The 21,446-nt window shown below is 35.5% G+C and overlaps 1 protein-coding gene across 2 annotated transcripts; it reads left to right on the top strand.

Moving 5' to 3' along the window:
* Positions 1-2,977: 2,977 nt before the first annotated feature.
* Lrif1 (ligand dependent nuclear receptor interacting factor 1) lies at positions 2,978-20,964 on the top strand. Of its 2 annotated transcripts, XM_005388933.2 has the most exons (4): positions 2,978-3,522; positions 14,326-15,829; positions 16,916-17,188; positions 18,162-20,964. In XM_005388933.2, exons 1-4 carry the CDS (start codon positions 3,455-3,457, stop codon positions 18,597-18,599), a joined length of 2,283 nt encoding a protein of 760 aa, XP_005388990.1. In that variant the 5' UTR covers positions 2,978-3,454; the 3' UTR covers positions 18,600-20,964. The 2 variants fall into 2 exon arrangements, with proteins under 2 accessions (XP_005388990.1, XP_005388992.1); XM_005388935.2 differs by lacking the exon at positions 14,326-15,829 and having other exon boundaries at positions 3,435-3,522.
* Positions 20,965-21,446: the final 482 nt, after the last annotated feature.

The following is a 21,446-nucleotide window of genomic DNA, read 5'->3' as shown; positions in this document are numbered from 1 at the left end:
AGCAGCCAATTATGGACTGAAGCCTCTATAAAATGAGCTGAATAAACCTTTCCCCCTTTAACTTTGGGTTCAATTTACTTTTCTCTTATTGCTGAAAGTTACTTTTCAGCAATGAGAGAAAAGTAACTAAGGCAGTGATTAATGATTGGATAAGAAGAATGTGAAGGAGCTACAAGAGAAATTAATATGATTTCCTCCACTCTGGTGGTCCTTAGCTTTAGTGTCTAAATCCTTTGATACCAGTAAAAGAGAACTTTTAATTTTGCTAAAGATTGACATTCTCACAGCTGGGTGTTTTGTTGTTGTTCCATGTCATTGTTGCTGTTAGTTCTTCAAATCCAAACCTCTTTTTTTCATTACTCCAGGAGATAGGAGCATATATTCATTCAGAATCTTAATTAGAATAAAGGATTGTGGTCTACGTCCAAGAACAATGAGAAATATAACTTTTTAATGTGGTAAGGTGATACAGTAATATTTGTGTGTTCAAAAGGAAGAGGACTGCAGTGTTTGGAGGAAAACAACAGTAGGCATGATGATAACAGTTAAAACTTAACTAGTCCAAGTTATCTTGGTCCACAATAGTAGTGTTAGAAATATAAAGCAGATTTATAAGATATCTGGAAGCTAAACTCTGCAAGATTTGGAGGCTGATAATGTCATTTGGAACAAAAAGGAGAAAATATTAAGAATGACACCTGGACTTCAAGCATTTTTAATAGGATGACATGTATTTTTTCTTCCTGGAGATAGAGCACTATAGAAGGAAAACTGGTGGAGAGGAGAAACTCATGTTTCATTTTGAAAATTTTTTTCATTTGAAGAATCTTTTAAAATTCCAAAGGAGATCTCATCAATGCACTGGGAAATCCAGTGCATCTCAGAAAGGAAGTAAGAATTGGGGATATAAACTTTTGAGTTAAATGGTAGCATAACAGTGGTAATGTACACAGCATCTTCAGAAAGACCATGTAGATTCGGAAACTAGCTCCTTCAGTCAGAAGCTTTATGAATTCTGGAAATTTATTTTTAATGTCTGAAGGTCATTTCTTTATCTGTGTGTAATAAGTTTTATTAGTTGTTCAAAGTAAATTGTTAATATTTGCAAAGAATTTAGAACACATATTAAATTTTATGTCTCTAACACATATTATATGTGTGTTTGGTAGTATAACACATAGAAATGCTATGTCAAACCATAGTTATTGGTGAAGTCACCCAAGCAGACAGGTCAGTTTAAGAAAGAAACACGCTCAGTGACCAAGATTTTAAAAATTCCCCTATGCAAAAAGAGAGATGAACCACCCAAAGACTCTAAAGACAAGTAGACAAAAAGGTAGGGAGAAACCCAAGAAAGCATATTTCCAATCCCATCAAGAGAGGGAATAAATAATAGTGTTGTTTCAGAAAAATTATAAATGAATATCATAAATGGGATCAACTGCAAGAAGTGGCTACTCAAGTCAGATAATGAGTACGGTAGATTTCCTGATGCACCAGGCAGAACTCTCTTAAGAACAAAAGTCTCATTCCCCCATATGCTACACATACTACCAGCAGACATTCCTCAACTCTCAGATTCTTTGGATAACTGCCTTGGGTATAGTTTTTTCTTATCTGAAGGCATAATCTTTTCTTCATCACAGTCTGAATGGAATAACTGATTATTATGGGGCATAAAGGCCTAACTCCTGTCACACTCCTGGATGAAACTTTGAAAGTTCATCCCAATTTTAGATTTCTATGTGGGATAGGCTAATGTCTTTGTTGAAGCTAGGCATAACATCCTAATTTCTTGATGCCAAATTTTCTTTTCTCTCTTTCTTTCACAGAAACTGGTCTTTACTAAGCTTGCTGCATACCAAAGTGTATCCTAAGAGTCTGCTTCCTAGGTAACTCAAATTGTGATGCTGAGTCTCATTTATTGAGAATGGTGATGGGTGTAAGAAGGCAGACTGCAAATAATAATTAATAATAATAATAATAATAAAGAATAGCAAGGAATTAAATTTAACAAGCAAAAACGGGCAATTCTTTCAAGAAAGTTTGCTTTTGGAGACTGGAGGATGAGCAGAACTAAACATTAGCAGCTCACCACTCTGCCCCCATCTTGGTATGGGAGACAGATGCCTGAAGACAAATGACAGTTATAAATACAAAATTCTTTGTAACTGAAGTAACGTTTAATAGAGTGAACAGAAATTAGAAAGTATCACTTCCTGTGAAATATAAGAAGAATTGATCGATCAGTACTTCCTCATTAAGGAGTTAGGGGAATGAGTAATAATATTTTAAAAAGACTAAAATAATCCTTCAGTTGGCTACCTTACGTCAGTCTAAGTTTGAACAGCATGAGTCTTCTTACACAGGCATTGTCTCTATCAGATAAAAATGGATACTGCATTCGGAACTACTTACACAGCTTTCCAGCTCCAACTCAATACAATTCCTGTCTCATAACTAGAGACTGAAACTGATTCTCAGATTGTGACTTCACTCCGGGATGCTAGAGATTTCTGAAAAGTTGTTCTTTTTAGATTCATAGACAGGTGGGAAAAGTAACTTTATATAGGAAACGAAACTCAGAGAATGAATGAATCACCTACATGACAATGGTAGTTTGACTAAGGCATGAACAATGGAGGAGGAAGATGCATATCTAGAAGAAAAGCATAGGTAAAAGAGGGGGGGAAAAAAAGACACTTCTTTTTAACTATCAACCATAAATTGCTAGCCACAGGCAGCGACTAAAATTTCTCACGCCTTGAGTTTAAGACGACCTCAAAAAGCCCACTGACATCTTTTGTAACATTAGCGGGCGGGGAAATTTTAGGCAGCGAGATTAAAGGCAGAAAAGTTACCATTGACCCCGGAAGCATTTGCTTTGCGTAGGCATCCAGAGACTCTAATTTTACGATCAGTTCCTCGATCCGGAAGAAGAAACAACAGACTTCATTTGTGATTGGATTGCATCATAAGGGCGGAGCCTTAGCGAGCCATTCACCTTGGTAACCGGACGTGACGACGGTGGAAGCCACCCGGCAGAGCTCTGCTCCTGGCTGGCGGCGTCGATAGGCGGGGCGGCCGAGCCAGACTCAGCTTTCTTCACCACAGACCCGGCCCCGCTGGGGGCGGGGCCGGTAAGTCACGCCTCTCGCGTCCGCCCGGGATGGTTGTGGAGCAGCCGCGTAGCCCTGAGGGGCGGAGACTTGCGCTAGTTCTTGCAGCCGGTAGAGCTGGGAGGGCGGCGTCGCTTCCACTAATCTTCCGGCTTCTCAAAACTGCGTCGCCGCTTTTCAGAGGCTGGGGATACGCCCTTCGCGAAAGCCGGGCCACTCTCCGAAGTCGCTGGCAGCTGCATCCCAATATTCTCTCATTCTGGTTCTCTCCCCCGTGAGAACCCTGGCTGTGTACTGCCCACGTTCCTAGACGCACTGTCCCCTGCCCCTGTAAAATGTCCAGTAACCTACAGAGGGTGTTCCTGAAACCCGCAGAAGAAAATTCAGGCAACGCCTCGCCTTGGTAAGTACTGGTTTTAAATATCCACGCGCCCGCCTCTCGCCTGGTCTCAGCAGGACTCCAGTCCGCGCTGTCCCCTGAGGTCTGGAATTGAAAGGCTTCAGTCCCCGCGGAGTGCGCCACTCAAGCGGGGAGCGCTTGTCATTGCTCAGCCAGCGCTTTGAGAGCGCTTTCTGCCTGGACTGTAAGCCTCCTTAGAGGCTGATGCAGTTTGTCTTTGCCCTGGCTCTGCAGTACTCCAGTCCTGCTGAAGTTTGGAAGGCAGAGTAGAGCTCCACTGGTGAGGGAAACCAACATGGCCGACGCTGTTGTGTGAGCACAACATTCTGGAAAATTCTCACACACAGGCGGAACGCACGCAGCTGTCGGCAGGAGTAGCATTTCATCCCTGGGGGCGCTGGACCGTCAATGAAAATAGTCACGTTTTTATAGTTAGGAAGAGGATGTAAACTTGAACAGAAGTTGTAGAACAAGGAAGTTCAGTATTTTAAGATTTCAGGTATTAGCTTTATATGAAGAGAAAAAGATGGAGAAATTCACATATAAATGTAGGAAATAGGTGACACATTTTTCAAAGCTTATTTTAATCGTGATGAAATGGGAACAGCTGTTTAGGCAGAAAGTTTTGATATCGTACGTACTATGGTTTGTAGGTATATTATATGAAATGAGAAAAAGATGAGCTAATAAACCTGCAGAAAGAAAATGAAGAACACAGCGTGGAAATTAAAATCTGACCACAGTTATGGAAGGAGGTTCATATTTGAAGAAAATCAGGCTATTTGATATTAATTTCACCTTTGTGCCCATTACTGTTTATGCAGTGTCCAACCTGTAAATAATATTTGAAGAATTAAAAGACTGTATATATGTAAGTTAGTGCAGAAAAAAAGTACAGCGCTATTTAAGATTTAGCTATTAGGAAAAGAATACAACTTTAAATCTGTACAAATTATAGCTCAGGGCACACGATTAATTCTCTACAAATTGTAATCGAGGACACACGTTTCTTTTTTATTACAAGTAGATACAAAAATTATGACGTAATTTTTTTTACGACTTGGTTTCACAATGTTGTCCAGTCCTGGCCTCCCAATTCCTGTGTTCGAGTCATCCTCCTGCCTCAGCCTCCCCAAGAGCTGGAACAACAAATGCTTGCTGTAGTGCTTAACGTAATACTGATTCTTTAAAAGTGTGAACAGTTTTATGAAAGGAAATGTCACTAATGTTGGTGAGCTAAAACATTATTGAAGAACTGCCCAGAGAGAACCGTTTGTCTTGCAAGGCATAGACAAATGGTTTTCTCTGGGCAGTTTTTTCTTTCTTTGTTTCTTTTTTTATTTTGTCTTTTTGAGACAGTGTCTCCCTATGTAGTTTAGGCTGGCTGGCCTTGAGCTCACTTTGTAGCCCAGGGTGGTCTCGAACTCACAATAATCCTGTTGCCTCAGCCTCCCAAGTGCTGGTACTGCAGGCATGCACCACCACGCCTGGGTATAATATTTCTGATTTTTAAAACCAGGAATCGAACCCAAGGCCTCACACTTGCCAGGCAGGCGCTGTACCGCTGACCCAAATCCTTGGCCCAGTTTTTCTACCTATGTATTCTTTTCTTTTTTTTTTTTTTTTTAACTTTTGTAGAAGTTGAGGGGATGAGGCAGAAATCGTGCCCTATATATAGATGTAAAGTAGAATTAGCTTTTTAATGTTTAATTTCTCCTACCCTGTTGTAATATCTGGCTATTTAATGACATCTGATTTACCATAACTTATAGACTAATGATTTTAGGATTCCATTCCTTTTCCATACCATAAATAAGATTGAGATATTTTAAAATATATTGTTGTGTATTTAACTGTTTTACCCAGTTTCTAATCCTTTTGCTGCTTTTGGATTTTTGAAAAAACATTACACATTGAATTACGTTTTGGTAACATTCATAAGTCTTTCAAGTTCTTTAACACATTGGTTTATGGATTGTTGTTTTCATTATATGCGCATGCCTTTATTTCTTTCATCATTGAATGCTTGCTTCATGTATTTTGGACATTTACGAAATATTTTTCTGAAGTTGATACTTTATTCTCTGAATAATTAATTCTGCTCTATTAGTAATAATATGAATGGCATTCAAATATATTTGTAGATAATATTACCTCTTTTTATTGGAAATTTAGTTTTTTGATTTGTTTTGGTGGTTCTGAATGATTTTTCTTCATAAAATGACTTACAACTTTATTTTCTACAGATATTTGGATTTTTTTAACTGCTTTCCTTTTAAAAATTTTTTCCTTGATGTGGTAATAAAATGTTTATTGCTTGAAATATCTGATTCATCCAAGCATAAAATGTAAAGCACAAATTTAACCTTGTAAATGCACAGGAAAAATGTAGATGTTTGTGATAGTACCTGTTTAGTTTACTTAGGTTTCCATTCAATACCTGTATATATATACATATATATACACACACCTATATAGATGATAGACTGTGCTAAATAAGGAAGTGAAGAATAGAATGTCAGTCATTTTAATTGGAAAATTTATAATGCTGTGAGCGCTCAGGGATGCTGATGTAATATGTTTTATATCTTTCTGCAAAAGAAGATAGAGAGGAAGGGAGTTGTAAAAAAGTTCTCAGGAGTGATTTACATAGAAATTCTTAGAGTTAACATGCCCAATCAGGAGTAACTGGGAAATGAAGCTAGCAGTGTGGTTTATTATTAACAGTTGGGATTTGCTTGATTTTGTACTATGAGCACGATAAGTAGGTAGCACTTAAAGATTTGTTTTATCTTGCTGAATATATTAGACTTAATCTATTGCAGATTGTTCGAAGGATTTTAAGAATTGACCTGGTTAGGTGTACATTTTAAGTAAGTGATGGCAGTGTAGATTTGGGCGTGCAGTCTCACAAGTAAGGATTCTATTTGAGGTGCCTTCTCAGAGATTTGGGGGGCCAGAAGAGGCTGATGTAGAATAAGGATTGGATTCAAATAAATACAATGAAAATAGACCTTGTGAGCAAATTGTCATAAAGAAAGAGGGATCAGTTACAATGCTGTTTTTCTGGGTAGAAATTAGTTCATTAATTGAAACGAGGAATACTGCACATTAATTAAGAAAACAATCAGAAAGACATTTGGATCTGAAACTCACACAGTCAGACCTGAAAATAGATATTTATGAATTATTAGAAGTACAACCAAAGCCCATGATTATTTTCTACAATAATAGGAATTGGGATGTCATGTTAGCAGCTGGCATCTCTCTGACCTTAACCTTTTGTTTTGAAATATCCAGCTGAAATTACTATCCGCAGCAGGGAGCTTGGTTTGATTAGAAAGATAACATGTCATCATCAGTTCAGTATACTTAGTTGTGCACATTTTATTATCTTTACTTTTGTGATTTGTAGAAGAGTGGGCAGGGCAGAAAAACAGATAAATACATTATACAGGCTAAGTGAAATCTGTCGTTAAGCTGTCGGTTTGTGTATGTGAATTTTTCAGTCCTATCTGGTTATACTAAATACAGAAGTTGGGTTAGGATTGCTTAAAAGGCTGTAATTCTGCATAAGTTATTTTATATTTCTACTGCTCCCCATTTTCTCAACTATAAAATATTAATGGCAATAACTGCCTTGCTGAGCAATGAGGACTAGTGTTAAGGACAACTACTATAACAATACATTATGTATGTAATATATAACATATATGAATGTGTATATTATAAGACTAGGTACTTACATTTTATGATATATATGTACATAACATTATAGTAAGGCATGAAAGGGTCTCCTACCAATTGAAAAGATATATTTTGGAAAAATATTTATAAACTGTTCATTAGCCTTAAAGTTTTTATCATTTGTTTTCTAATACGTGACTACTTCATTGGTCAATATTAATAAAAATGATGGAAGTTATATAATATTAGGTTTAAAAGTTCTTTTTTAAAAAAGATATTTTTGAGATTGATTTATTGCTGTACTGCCCAAAGTTATTTTGAACTCCTGTACTCAAACAGTCCTCCCACTTCATCCTCTTTAGTAGTTGGGACCACAAATGCACACTTGCAATTGGCTTGAGACCTTTTTGTTAAAATCCTCATCTCATTTTCAAAGGACCTATCTGATTCATTTCCTTATTTTTGGACCAATTATATATTTTAATTGAAAATGGTAACTGTCATGGTCCCAGGCAGTTATTCATTTTCTTAACAGAGTAAGTCTTATTCTTCCCATTTAACAAGTGAAGAAACAGGGGGCTGGGGATTTAGCTCAGCGGCAAAGCGCCTGCCTGGCAAGCGCAAGGTCGTGAGTTCGGTTCCTGGTACCGGAGAAAAACCAAAAAAAAAAAAAAAAAACAAGTGAAGAAACAGATTCAAAGAGGTTAAGTAAAATGTCCAGTCAGTCAGTGTAGTAAGTTGAAGAACCAGGATTGGAGAACTAGGATTAGTAAATTGAAGAACCAGGATTAGAAGAACCAGATTAGTAAATTGAAGAACCAGGATTAGAACCAGGATTAGAACTGTAATCTTTCGGATATATTCCTATTTTTTTCTTCTAAAGTCTTTATATCATTTTAAAGCTTTTATTAGTGTATATTAGTTACACAGAATGATAGGTCTCATTTTGGCATGTTGGTATTCATTTGACATAGGATATAATTCGATTGTTTTTACCCTCTGTTATCCTCTCTTCCTTTCTTTTCCTCTTGCCCCCTCCCCTTCTTCATCTGTAATAGTTGACCTTTTGTTCAAAGTGTATATTTTTCAGTTTCTCAGTTCAAGTAGTAGCTGATTGGTAGTTACATGCTGATGATTCTCTTTTGTTTGTCTTTTTGAGACAGGGTCTCACTATGCAATTCAGGCTGGCCTTGAGCATACTTTGTAGCCCAGGCTGGTCTCGAACTCGCAAAGATCCTCCTGCCTCAGCCTCCCAAGTCCTGGGATTACAGGCATGTGCCACCATGCCCGGCCTTGGTGATTCTTTTTAAATGATCAAACTAGAGAATGGAGTGTAGAATCTGATTCTAGTTTTTGTTCTGACATTTGAGAGCAGAATATGATCTTTAAGAAAATGAAATATTTGTAAGATTTTAGTTCATCTTTTAAATGGCAATTTTTTTCTAGCTCTGAAAAGATATATATTGATTGAAAGTGTATGAATTTCACCCTGATGCATCATTTTTCTCTATAGCATTCTGCATTACAGTTTCGATGCTTAGAACTCACTCTGTTTTGTTGTTAGGAAACTGGATTTTTTTAATAGCTTGTAGGATTCAAATCAGCTAACATTGTCTGTAAAAATTATTTGCTGTATTAGATACAAAAGATATAGATATGAATAGAATAGTCTATCTTTATGGAATTAATGAACTGTGATAATTATATGAATCTCTACTGACTTAGAAGGAACTGTGCTTCTCTTTTTGGAGGGGAAATGGAAGAAAAGAAGGAGCAAATCCAACGATATGAAAATATGTACAGTAGTGAGAAAAATTTCATGCATGTAGTAGAAATTAAGAGAATATCTGATGTAGTTTGTGAAGTATCAGAAATCTGTGTAACTTGTTCAAATACAAAAAAAAAAAAAAATGCCCTTACTCAGAGTAATGGGTTTAAGAATTTAAAAAGTTGAGTTCTGCTTCTTTTAAACTTCTAATTTGTTAAGCATATTTTGCTGATAAATGAAATCCATAATAATACTAAAGGGGCTGATACAAAGAAGAAATTTATAATAGTTTACTTGAGATGGTGATTAGAAAGAACTATATCATTTTTAAATGATTTTTTTTCTTTTTGTCTTTTTGAGACAAGGTCTCATTATGCAGTTCAGGCTGGTCTTGAACTCACTTCGTAGCCCAGGCTGGCCTTGAACTCCTGAGGATCCTCCTGCCTCAGCCTCCCTAGTGCTAAGGTTACAGGCATGCGCCACCACTCCCAGTTTAAATGATATTCCTTGATGGTTTATTAGGCTTGGTATTTGAGAATCAGTAGCAAAATCACTGATGTAGTTTCTCCCCTTCAGGAGTTTCACTTACTAGGGAAAACAATATTTAATTCATATTTTGAAAGCATCTAGTGGATAAAAAGCAATAAAGATGACATAAAACTTCTAGCACTAGCAGGACTTATGGGAGTGTTTTAGGAATTACTAAGCTGAAAGAAACTGAGTTTGAGTGACTAGTCAGTATTTCATGTAGAAGATGGAACTTGAACCTCATTTTATGTTTTTGGAGAAAAAAATTATAAAGAATACTTAAGTGATGTACATGGCATACTCTAGAATAGCAAAAGAGTCTATCTGGTAACAGCAGAGAGTTTGTGTAGAGAAGTTGTAGATGCTACTGTTTTAAAGATTGATTGGGACTCCTACATTGTAGATGGTGTTCATGTCAAACTGAATTTGACCCCTGATGAATATTGAAACACTGAGCAAGAAGGCAACAGGATGGGTTTTTTTTTTGTTTTCTTTTTGGTTTTGGTTTTTTTCCAGTACTGGGAATCGAACTCACAACCTTGCACATGCCAGGCAAGCACTTTGCCTCTGAGCTAAATCCCCAACCCCTTAGAAGGCAACAGGATGAAAACAGTATTAATGTGCCAGAGATAGGTAGTAATCAATAGTAGTTGCAATCTAAGGATTGCATCAGAACATCAGAACAAAATACAGGGATGAGATGAAAAGTCATAGATACAAAGTGATGAGGGCTGATCTAGATGGTGAATGTCACAGTGGTGAAGGAAAGATGGGTAAAATCTGTTGAAAAGAATAGATTTGGTGATTCACTCAGTATACATTTCTTGACTGCATGCCATTTATAAGCACGTATACAGAGTGTTATGGGTGAATCAAAAGTAAATTAGAAGGATGGTAAATATAAGACAGAGATGACTAGGTGATTTACAACCTATATCATCTGGAAAACAGTTCACCACATGGGTGCATGGTAAGGTATTGCAGTAGTTTTTCATATAGAATAATTTTAATTTGTTGAATTTAAAGTAATGTATTAAATGAAAATGTTTGGTAAGGCATCACAATATTGATCAATATTGGGGACAGAAATAAAAGGATATAATTATAGGCATCATTATTGCAAAGGAGCTACTAAAAGGAAATAGTTGAAATCATGAAAATTGGTCCCATCATTAAAGAAGAATGTCTTAAAGGAGAAAAACTGAATCAAAAAATACCTTGGACTGTAGCCATGTGAATAATTAAAATGCAGAAAATAAATGAGAAAGGGAGCATTATGAAAGTGAGAGGAAATTATACGTAATGAAAACCATGGAAGAGAAAGAATTCCAGTTGGAAGGGATAATTAGCTAGCAATGTTGATTACAACTGAGACCATGTAGGAGTGGGGATCAAGAAAGATTTGAACCTGAGAATGTAATCTAAAATAGAGGTTTTGGTAGAATTATAGGATAGCAAATAAACTGCAAAAGAGTTGGCTTCAAGACAGCTTTTGGATTATGAGTTTTTAACTGTGGTTTGTTAACACTATCTACCAACTTGCCATCACTGAACTTGGCCTGTAACTCACAATTATTTTTCTAAGATTGCATATGTAGACATCTATGTGAATAATCTTTTTCTTATCTGGTCTTTGAGTACAAAGATTTCTTTCACCAGTGATCTTATTTTTCATTCTGTTGCAGCCATCCACTTCTGTAGTCCTTGTTAGCAGATGAAATTGCTGAGCCTGCAAAATTATCTATTCAAGTATCCTAATTTCTAAATGCTAGTTCCTAGATTTCTAACTTTCTTGCTTAAATATTCATACTACTTTTTTCTTTTGGTCCTGGGGATTTAATCCAAGGCTTTTCACATACTAAGCACATGCTCTACTTCTGAGCTACATTCTCAGCCTTCCCTATGTACTGTACTTTTTAAATTTTTTATTTTAAAAATAAACTAACAAAACAACGAAGACAAAATCAAAACAACACAAAAACAACAAAAACAATACATGACCTCAAAACAACATGATAGAAATTAACAATGGTTGCTGCATTACCTACTGTTATCTTCAATGAAGTTGCTCAGTCCACCAGCCTATGTACTGTATTTTAACTTACTTGTTCAATAACCCCTTTAATCTTCGCACTTTAGCATTTTATTCTCATTTCCTTCCTATCTAGTTTAGATTCTACGTTTCATTATTTTAATAATTCTTACTGATACCCTAATGTCTGTTTCTCCTCTTTGATTTTTATTGCACCCTCTGGAAACCATCTAAATTCTGGATAAACTCTGCAATATGATGTCTTTTCTTATGTCTAGTGAGAGAAAGAAAATCTCATAAGAGCACTGATTGATGATATGATAAATTCACAATCCCTACCTGTCTCATTGGCGATTACTACTACTTGGTAACTCTTAATTTTTTCTGGGGCCATCTTACTCTCACAAAGAGGGTTTAAAATTTTCAATTCTCATCAGACCTCTCCCTGTGTTTGCTTTTATTCTTGGTAGGTGGTATCATACCCTTTTCATACAAAAATAAGGGTCATTAGATCACAATTACAATTTTCTGACAGCAGAGATTTATACTTACCTGCAAATGCATGTATCTCATCCTTCATTTCCAATGGAAGGAGCTACTTCTTCAGCTTTCCTTAAGATTCAGTCCTTCCACCTGTTTTGTGGCTCCCATTTTCTACCTCCTTCTCATTGGTGCTGATCATCCCTCTTGCTCCTTAATTAGCAATTTCTTTCTTTTAACTGGCTTACATGAGCATTTACTTATGTCTTGGTTCATCTGATCTTAAAAAAAGACCATTGGGCATATTGGTGCATGCCTGTAATCCTAGCGCTTGAAAGCTTGGGCAGGAGGATCATGCTGGGTTTGAGGCCAGCCTGGGCTACATACTGAGTTCAAGGGCTGCCTGAACTACATAGTGAGACCCTGTCTCAAAATACTGAAAATAAATAAATTAAATTAAATAAGAAGGATTCCTTTGATCCTATTTCTCCTGTAGGTATTGTGCTTGCCTATCTTTCCCTCTTTATATTGAATTCTTAAAAGTTAACCACTTGCTATCTACTCCTCAGCAATGTCTTTCTCCATTGATCTACTCTTATTAAAACCATCAGTGATTCCAATACCATTATTTCCAGTGTACATTTTTAATCATCCCAATTTGCCTCTCACAGACTGTTAGTGAAATTGCTCAGTTTTCTTAAAACCCCACTGGCTTCTGTTGAATCAGGAGCAATGATTTTCCTTCTGTCATTCTAAATATAAAGGGAAGTCATTGAAATGTTTTAAGTAGGGAAGGACCAATTTTGGTGTGCTAAATGAACCTAAAAGAAAAGGAGATACATATGACTGAAAGAAAAAGATCAATTATGAAACCAGAATAGTGTGAGTCAGAAATGATATTTGCCTGGACTAAAGGCAAAACAAGAGAAGTTTAAGCAGTAATATCAACAAAAGTTTTTGCTAGGTTGGATGTAGGGATTGAGGAAGGATTTGTGAGCTCTGACTTAGGAACTATGATAGATGAGAAGTCCAAGAATTTCGAGGATTTGTGAACAGAGCTATTCTGCCTGTATGGAGTTTCAGGAGCCCTTATGATTCTTATAGGAAGTATTAAAGGAGACCTTTAGATACATAATTCTGAATTTCAGTGTCTCTATACATACAAATACTGACATTGCTGATATACAAGTGATCATTTAATTAATTCATTTTTATAGAAGAAACTGTTAAAGAGTACAGAATAGCAAGAGTTCTGTTCTTCAAGTAGGATGAATTAGTGAAGACGACTGACAGTCTTGGCAAAAAGAAGAAAAGAAGCAAACATTTTGTACTGCATCAAATGCATCATCATTTATCTCACTTAATGATAATTGCTTACACATTCCTGTGTACTCAGTAATTTTTAGGGATTATGGGTTGATGTAGTTGAAAATGTAGCAAACGTTTTCTGTAAAGGGCCGGACTGTAGATATATTAGCCTTTGAGAATCATGTGATATCTGCTGTGACTTCTCAACCCTACTGCTGTAGCTTGAAAGCACCCATATACAAAATATTAAAAAGTGAGTGTGACTGAGTAATAAAGTTTATAGATACTGAAATTTAAATCACATATAATTTTCATGTCACAAAATGTCCTTTTGATTTTTTCATTTATGTACAGTATAAAGCCTATACTTAGCATGTAGGTTGCACAGTAACAGAGTAGAGCAAGATTTGGCCCACACAGGCTATGGTTTTCATACCTGTTTCCTCTAACTCAGCCTGATGCCTGAACCATAACACTCAGTATATTTTCATTTAATGAATTAATGTTGGATAAATTCTTACCTGTTTGCGCGTGTGCGCGCATGTGTGTGTGTGTGTGTGTGTGTTGGTTTGGTTTGGTTTGGTTTGGTTTGGTTTGGTTTCGCCAGGAGTCAGGTAATCAAAGAGTGCCTTTTCTTCAAGCCCTGAAAGCAAGAAATTAGACATCTTTTTCTTTGCATTTAGAGATTTAATTTACTAAAATTCAATATGATATTTTGTTATTACTACTTGAGAGCTTTAAAAATACATCTAATAGGTAGAAATAAATGTTAATATCTCATACTTACTACCTAATTCTGTGAGGAGGTCTAAACCAGAGCTGACTATATCTTTATTTCTTCTTCAGAAACTTTGGTTTACGATATTTCACTTTGACACTGAAAATAGGAAATTACATAGTTTTATTTTAATATTTAAGGTAATATTTGCAAATATTAATTTCAAAATAAAATGTATATACCATGTAGAATGCTATATTTATTTACTCAAAATGTTCTTTTAAGTGTTTCAGGCTGCATGTACCAAGTAGTTCAGACGATTGGCTCGGATGGAAAAAATCTTCTGCAGTTACTTCCAATTCCTAATTCTTCTGGAAATCTTGTTCCGCTAGTTCAATCTCCAGTCATGTCTGATGCTTTGAGAGGGAACACAGGAAAACCAGTGCAAGTTACTTTTCAGACTCAAATTTCCAGCTCCTCCACAAGTGCATCAGTTCAATTGCCCATTTTACAGCCAGCCAATTCTTCAAACTATTTTCTTACAAGAACAGTAAATACAGCAGAAAAAGGTAGAGTTACTTCTGTGGGAACTGAAAATTTTGTTTCATCATTTTCTAAAGTTAAGAGTCATGGTGTGAAAATTGATGGACTCACCATGAAAACATTTGCTGTTCCTCCCTCAACACAAAGTGATTCATCTTACATTGTATTCAATCCCCCAAGTCTTCCAATGACTGTGAAATCTCCAGTTTTGCCTTCTGGGCATCATTTACAGATTCCAGCCCATGCTGAAGTGAAATCTATACCTGCATCATCATTGCCTCCTTCAGTTCAGCAAAAGATACTTGCAACTGCAACCACAAGTACCTCAGGAACAGTTGAGGCCTCCCAAATGCCAACAGTTATTTATGTATCTCCTGTAAAAACAGTGAAAAATGTAGTTATCAAGAACTTTCAAAATATTTATCCAAAACCTGTTAGAGAAATACCAAAACCAATGATACTAAATACCACACAAATTCCAGCAAAAGTTGCTACAGAGACACAATTAAAAGGTGGTCAGCATTCTCAAGCTACTCCAGTGAAATGGATTTTTCAAGAAAATCTACAACCTTGTACTCCATCTCGTGTTCCTGTTAAATCTTCAAATAATGTGGCATCAAAAATTTTAAAGAGTTTTGTAGATGGGAAAAGTTTGGGAGATAATACTTTAAGTATGCCACCATTGAGTACTGTTGGCCCTAAAGGGACACAATCTGTAAATGTGCCTTTAAAAGATAATGCATTGGTTATGTTTAATGGGAAAGTCTACCTGTTGGCTAAAAAGGGGACAGATGCTCTGCCATCACAAATTGATCAACAAAATTCTGTTTCTGTTGATACTTCCCTAAGAAAAGACACATCACAGGTAGTGAGTTCAAGTCCAGTCACAGAAATATCCAGAGAGGTTGTAAATATTGTTCTAGCTAAAAGTAAATCTTTCCAGATGGAGATAAAATCACTTACAAATACCCAGCCTTCTTCCATGGTCAATATAAGTTCAGAGAAGAATAAAAAAGTGGAGAAACCACCTCTTTCTACCACAAACCCAAATAATATGAACCAAACCAGTAACTACCCAAACCAGAGTAAGACTTTATTCACAAAGCCACTCTTTCCAGATGGATTTAGTAGACAGACTGCCCCAAGAAAAAGAAATATCATCCAGAGCATAGAGAAAATAAGTTCCTCTGTTGATGCAACAGCTGTTACTTCACAACAGTGTGTTTTCAGAGACCAAGAACCAAAGGTAATTTTTCAATGTCAGGATATTTTTATGTATCTATATAGAAATTTTTTCCTTTCTTAATTCTCAGACTTGTCTATGATACCTGTCTCCCTCCTCCCTTACATCATCATGTGCATAATTAAATCAAAGCTATCATCTTAGTAAATACTTGAGGAATATAATTGAGAGTCTAAGCAGTATCTTTTTCGTGAATCATTTGGCTTGCAAATCTTTAATACAGAATTAAACAAGAATCACAGAACAAGGATAAGGGAGTTAGGGAACAATAATATACTTCAAAAACATTAAAATTGTGTGTATGTGTATAGATATATATGTATATATATATTTAGAATGGGAGGAGATCAGTATGCATATAGGAGGGCTGGGGTTTTATTTTCGATTTTTGTGATGTTGGTGAGGAGACGCTCAATTTTTTTTTAGGCACAATGAAAATAGTAGAAGAGGTCTAGCAATACCTTTTAGTCATTTGTGGAAATAGGATTTTATCACCATTTTGGTAGCATTTTGTTGCTTTTTGTTACTGTTTTTATAGGCAGTTTTTCTCCTAATTCCTCCCACTACTCAACATACCCACTAGCAATATATATAGTACATTTCTGTTCTGAAGTTATATGTTCATGTGCTTAGTAAATACTTGTACTCACCTTTTCTTTGCTTATGTAAAAGTCTACTTAATAACGTTGGTATTTCTCCTCTTCAGTACAGAATTTATTGAGCTTCAGAGATGTAGGGAGGTAAATTCTGATAAGTACGAGATTCATTAAAGACATGACTTTTCTAGGCAGCTAGTATCTAGAGTGCTATGTACATTACTATTAACTTGCCATTAGTGTCTTCTCATTTCAATTGCTTGAGAATGGATACCTGTTACTGTTTTTGTACAGCAAATTAAATGAGAAATTGTAGAGGAATGTTTAATTTGTAATCAGCTAAATTCAGTTTTTGATGTGCGTGGTACGGTAAAAGTAATGGAAACCCTTACAGCATGATGTGTTCTCATAGGAGATTAAATAGTCACTTTGTTGTCAGTCTGAAAAATGAGTAATTAGCAGCATTGTTTGTGTTTTCTTTTCTTAATTCCAGATCCAGAATGCAATGGCATCAGCATTAGAAAACCGTGCTCAACAAAGCAAGGGCGTGAAGGAGTCTCAAGAAAGCACTAATAAGCCATCATGTTTGAAGAGTGATGCTGAATTTATAAAGATATTTGGTCTCACTAAAGATTTGAGAGTTTGCCTTACTCGAATTCCTGACCGTTTGCACTGTGGAAAAGGTTTTGATTACTTCAGCAGTTTGGTGAAGAGCGGTACATACAGAGAGACAGAGTTTGTGGTGAAGGAAGAGGAAAAGAAACAGGTAATAACAGGTTTTCTTTTTTTTTTTTCCTGGTACCGGGAATCGAACTCATGACCTTGCGCTTGCGGGGCAGGCGCTGTGCCGCTGAGCTACATCCCCAGCCCCTGGTAAGAACAGGTTTTAAAGCGTCCTGTGTAGGTACTGCAAAGATAGATGGGTATATCGATTTTATTGATTTGCTTTTCAGTCTTGTGTAGCTGAATGATGGTTATTACCAAGTTTATGAATACATATACCAAAACAGTGTTTAAAAAAACAATACATGCACAGACAAAAATTCATCCCCATTTAAGATTTAAAGTTGTTGTTCACCTACTGTTTTTTCTTTCCATTGTAGTAAAAGTGGCTATAGTATTTTAATTAGTTATACTACTTTGGAGACTTTATGTAAAGGAAATAATTCAAATATGGTAGTACATATAACCTGGCAGATTGCAGTATTAACTCACGTTTTAAGCAACATATGTGGCCATTAGTAATGGAAAGAAATAGCTCAATAACTTTACCTACTGTTAATATATTTATGAATGAATGTATCATTATGATCTAGTATTCCAAACTTCAACCTCTCCAAGTGAAAAACTTCCACATGTACCCATTCTGCAAAGAAAAGAAAAAAAATCAATTTTATTTCACAAGTATTTCACAAGTGCTGTTATGTTTTGGTGATATGTCAGTGTGGCTTGTAATATGTGATTTGAGCAGTTGAATGAAACAGTGAAATAAGCAGATTATTCTCAGAGACTGTAATTAGGTACCACCCAGTGGTACCACCCAGTAAGACCTGTTTATTTCATGCTATAGTTATCTTCAGGAAGTTTGACTGAGTTCAGTTTAATAGCTAAATATGTGTATCTATACATTTCATTAAGTGTGAGAGTACAGTATATTATATGTAAACATAATAACTTTTTAAAATATAAAAATAGTTCTTAACAATAACTTTTTAAAATCTTATTCCACATTGCAACAGAGTTGTGGTAAGAAAAGAAAAGCAAAAACCAGTAAGAAGATGGATCACACAAAGAAGAGAAAAGTGGAGAGTGCTGTTAACACAGTCACAAATGGGGAAACAAATGTCCCCACTTCTGAACCCGCTAGCAGTGTTTTACCAACTTCAGATACACCACAACATAACATTCTCCCAAGCCATAGCAAAACCAGAGAAGAAAAGAGAACCGATAAAGCACACTGTTCCCAAGAACAGCAGGAGAAAGGTGCATTGAAATCAAATGTAATTTTTGAACAAAGTGATTCCTTTAGTAAAAATTATACTGAAGATATTTTCCCAGTGACACCACCAGAACTAGAAGAAACCATCCGAGATGAAAAAATAAGAAGACTTAAACAGGTGCTGAGAGAGAAAGAAGCAGCTCTTGAAGAAATGCGTAAGAAGATGCAACAAAAATAACAAAATGTCCTGTACTTAAAGACTTGAAATGAAATCACTTTTTAAATAGGCCTTTTTTATTAATACAGTACTCCCTTCATATCTGCCAGGGATACATTCCATGATTCCAGTGGATGTCTGAAACCGAAGATAGTATTGAACTCTGCAGTTCCTTGACAGCCACTCCCATACTGAAGACAGCTACTTAAATACCACTATGGACACCCTGGACAAAGGGATGATTTGTGTTTTGAGCAGGACAGTATAAGATTGCATTGCACTACTCAGAATTGACATACAACTCAAACCTATAAACTATTTCTTCTTAGAGCTCTCCATTTAGTATTTTGGACACCATGGAAAACAAAACTATAAAGAGGGACTACTGTAAGTTAACTATAGGTGCATTAAAATGTTTTTGAATATGAGACTTGCTTTTTTGTCAGCTGATTATAAAATTTTATTTAAGGAATACAGAAAAGCTTGATTCACATGACATGTGAATGATATAGATGAGATACCTAAACCATTGTCTTTAGATACGTTTTTTGGAAGGAAATTATTTTTCTATTGTCATAACTGAAACTCCCCAAGTTTGGGTATTTGTACAGGGTTTTTATTACTGTATCTTTAGCTGAATTTCTCATATGTTGTTCCAGTGGTAGTTAATATATACTGTTGAAATTTTGCAATTCAAGAGAAGAAATGAGCTGTAAACATAACTTTACGATTGAGTTTGTGTATCTACTGATGGTCTCCTTACCCATAAAAATGACATTACCTTCTATTTACCATTGTTAAGTTTTTAAAAATTTTATGAAAGAAAATATATTACAGGAGCATTGTCCAGATGTTGAAATATTTCTCAAGTATGAAGGATACTTATTTTATAATTGTACAAACTTATTTTGTAAATCAAAAACAGTATTTGGAATTCAGGCTGTTTGAGTGTTTGATGTATTATTGGCTTAAAGTGATATATTATTGGGCAGCAGTTCTTTCTCCTTTTCCTTTTTGCTGTATACGTGTACATGTTAAATAGTGTGAAAAGTAGATCTGAACACTTGTCACATTGAACACTTACTAACCTGTATACTTTCCTTAGGAGAGTCATACGTTTTTCTTTCTGGTTAATCTTTGATTTGGGAGAGATTATGAGACTAGTGTGGGCCCAGGGATTAAGAAGGGGGAAGACAGTAAAGTTATTAAAATGATTAGCAAGTCCTGGAAACAGTACACCTTAAAATAACTATATAATGGCAATAAAAATAGTAAACCAGAACATACTCAACAGGAGTTAACTCAGCCAACTAGGTTCTTTTCTTTTTAGTAGCAGCTTTATTGAGATATAATCCACATACTATAAAGTTCACCCTTGCAAAGTGGTTTTATTCAAAGCTGTGCCTTTATCAATACTTCAGAACATTTTCAACATCCTCAAAACTCATGCCCATTAGCAATCACCTCATTCCCCACTCCCCCATCTAAGCAACACAGTGTTTAGGTAGAATTACTTATGGTGAACATTTTGTATACATGAAATTATATATTCACTTTAGAAACTTTTTTCCACTTAATATTTTCAAGGTTTGTTATATCGTAGCATATATTGGTACTTCATTATTTATTGCCAAATAATATTTCACTGTACTGATACACAGTCATCCCCTAGTATCTGTGGCAGATTGGTTACAGAAACCCCAAGGATACCAAAATCCATGGATGTTAAGTCCTTTTTGTAAAATGGCATAGTATTTGCATATGTTACATCCTCCTGGATAATTTAAATAATTTATAGGTTGCTTGTAATACCTAATACAATGTAAATTCTACATAGATAATTATACTGTCTTGTATACAAAATAATAAGGAAAGAATATATTCAGTGCAGATGTAATTATTTTCCAAAATTTTTGATGCAGTGTTTGTTGTGGAACTCACGGAAAAAGTGAGTATTTGTTCATCTGTTACAGGTATTTGGGTTGTTTCGTTTTTGAGCTATTTAAAATATTTCTATGAACATTAATGTACAAATTGTAGTGTAAATATGTTTTCAGTTCTCTTGGGTATATAACAAGGAATTTAATAATTGAGTCACACAATAACTCTTATGTTTATCATTTGAGGCACTGCTAAACTATTCAGTCAAGTTTTGCTCCCCCAACTTCACTGAAACACATCTTGTCAAAGTCACCAGTGATTTCCATGTTACTGTATCCCTAGGTTAACTTCATAGTTTATCGGTAGAACATGATTCCACAAATTGTCATTTCCTTTCATAAATGTATAAAAACTACAGAAGTAATGTATGTGTTTGTAGAAAATTAGAAAATATAGCAAACTAAAATACTAAAAATTAAAATATCACACTAAAATTAAAATGTCACACTTCCAGCATTGAGAATTTATCACATGTCTTTAATGGATATCCTTTCTGATCTTTAAAAGTACTTCTCCCTGTATATATTTATATGTGTGTGTATTATCAGAATAAGGTTCCTATATATGCTCTTTTGTATCCAACTTTTGTGTTCTGTTTTTTGTTTTTCTTCTTGTGAGGAATCGAACTCACAACCTTGCACTTGCCAGGCAGGAACTTTGCCGCTGAGCTAAGTCCCCAGCCCCTTGTATCCAACTTTTAAAGTCAACAGTCTTGATCTCTTTGTTTGAATAAACTTTCATCTCTTCTAATATTGATGCCAAGTTTAGCAGTTTGACCCCAGAATATGTTTTGCAGCAGTTTTCTCTAAAACACTGTCACATTGAGGACTATGCATTTTATCTGGCTGTTGCACCCTAGAAATATTTTTCCATTTAATACATTTTATAAAATGCATTGGTTTTTTTGTTTTGTTTTTACAAACACCA

This window comes from Chinchilla lanigera, unplaced genomic scaffold, assembly GCF_000276665.1.
Source record: "Chinchilla lanigera isolate Chin_1 unplaced genomic scaffold, ChiLan1.0 scaffold00034, whole genome shotgun sequence".
NCBI lineage: Eukaryota > Metazoa > Chordata > Mammalia > Rodentia > Chinchillidae > Chinchilla > Chinchilla lanigera.
This window is presented reverse-complemented; position numbering and strand designations above follow the sequence as displayed.

Excerpts from the sequence above, each read along its gene's own strand:
- Lrif1 (XM_005388933.2), top strand. The coding sequence starts at position 3,455 with ATGTCCAGTAACCTACAGAGGGTGTTCCTGAAACCCGCAGAAGAAAAT. Across the intron at positions 15,830-16,915 it reads TCAGAGACCAAGAACCAAAG|ATCCAGAATGCAATGGCATC; the intron begins GTAATTTTTCAA and ends TCTTAATTCCAG. Across the intron at positions 17,189-18,161 it reads AGGAAGAGGAAAAGAAACAG|AGTTGTGGTAAGAAAAGAAA; the intron begins GTAATAACAGGT and ends ACATTGCAACAG.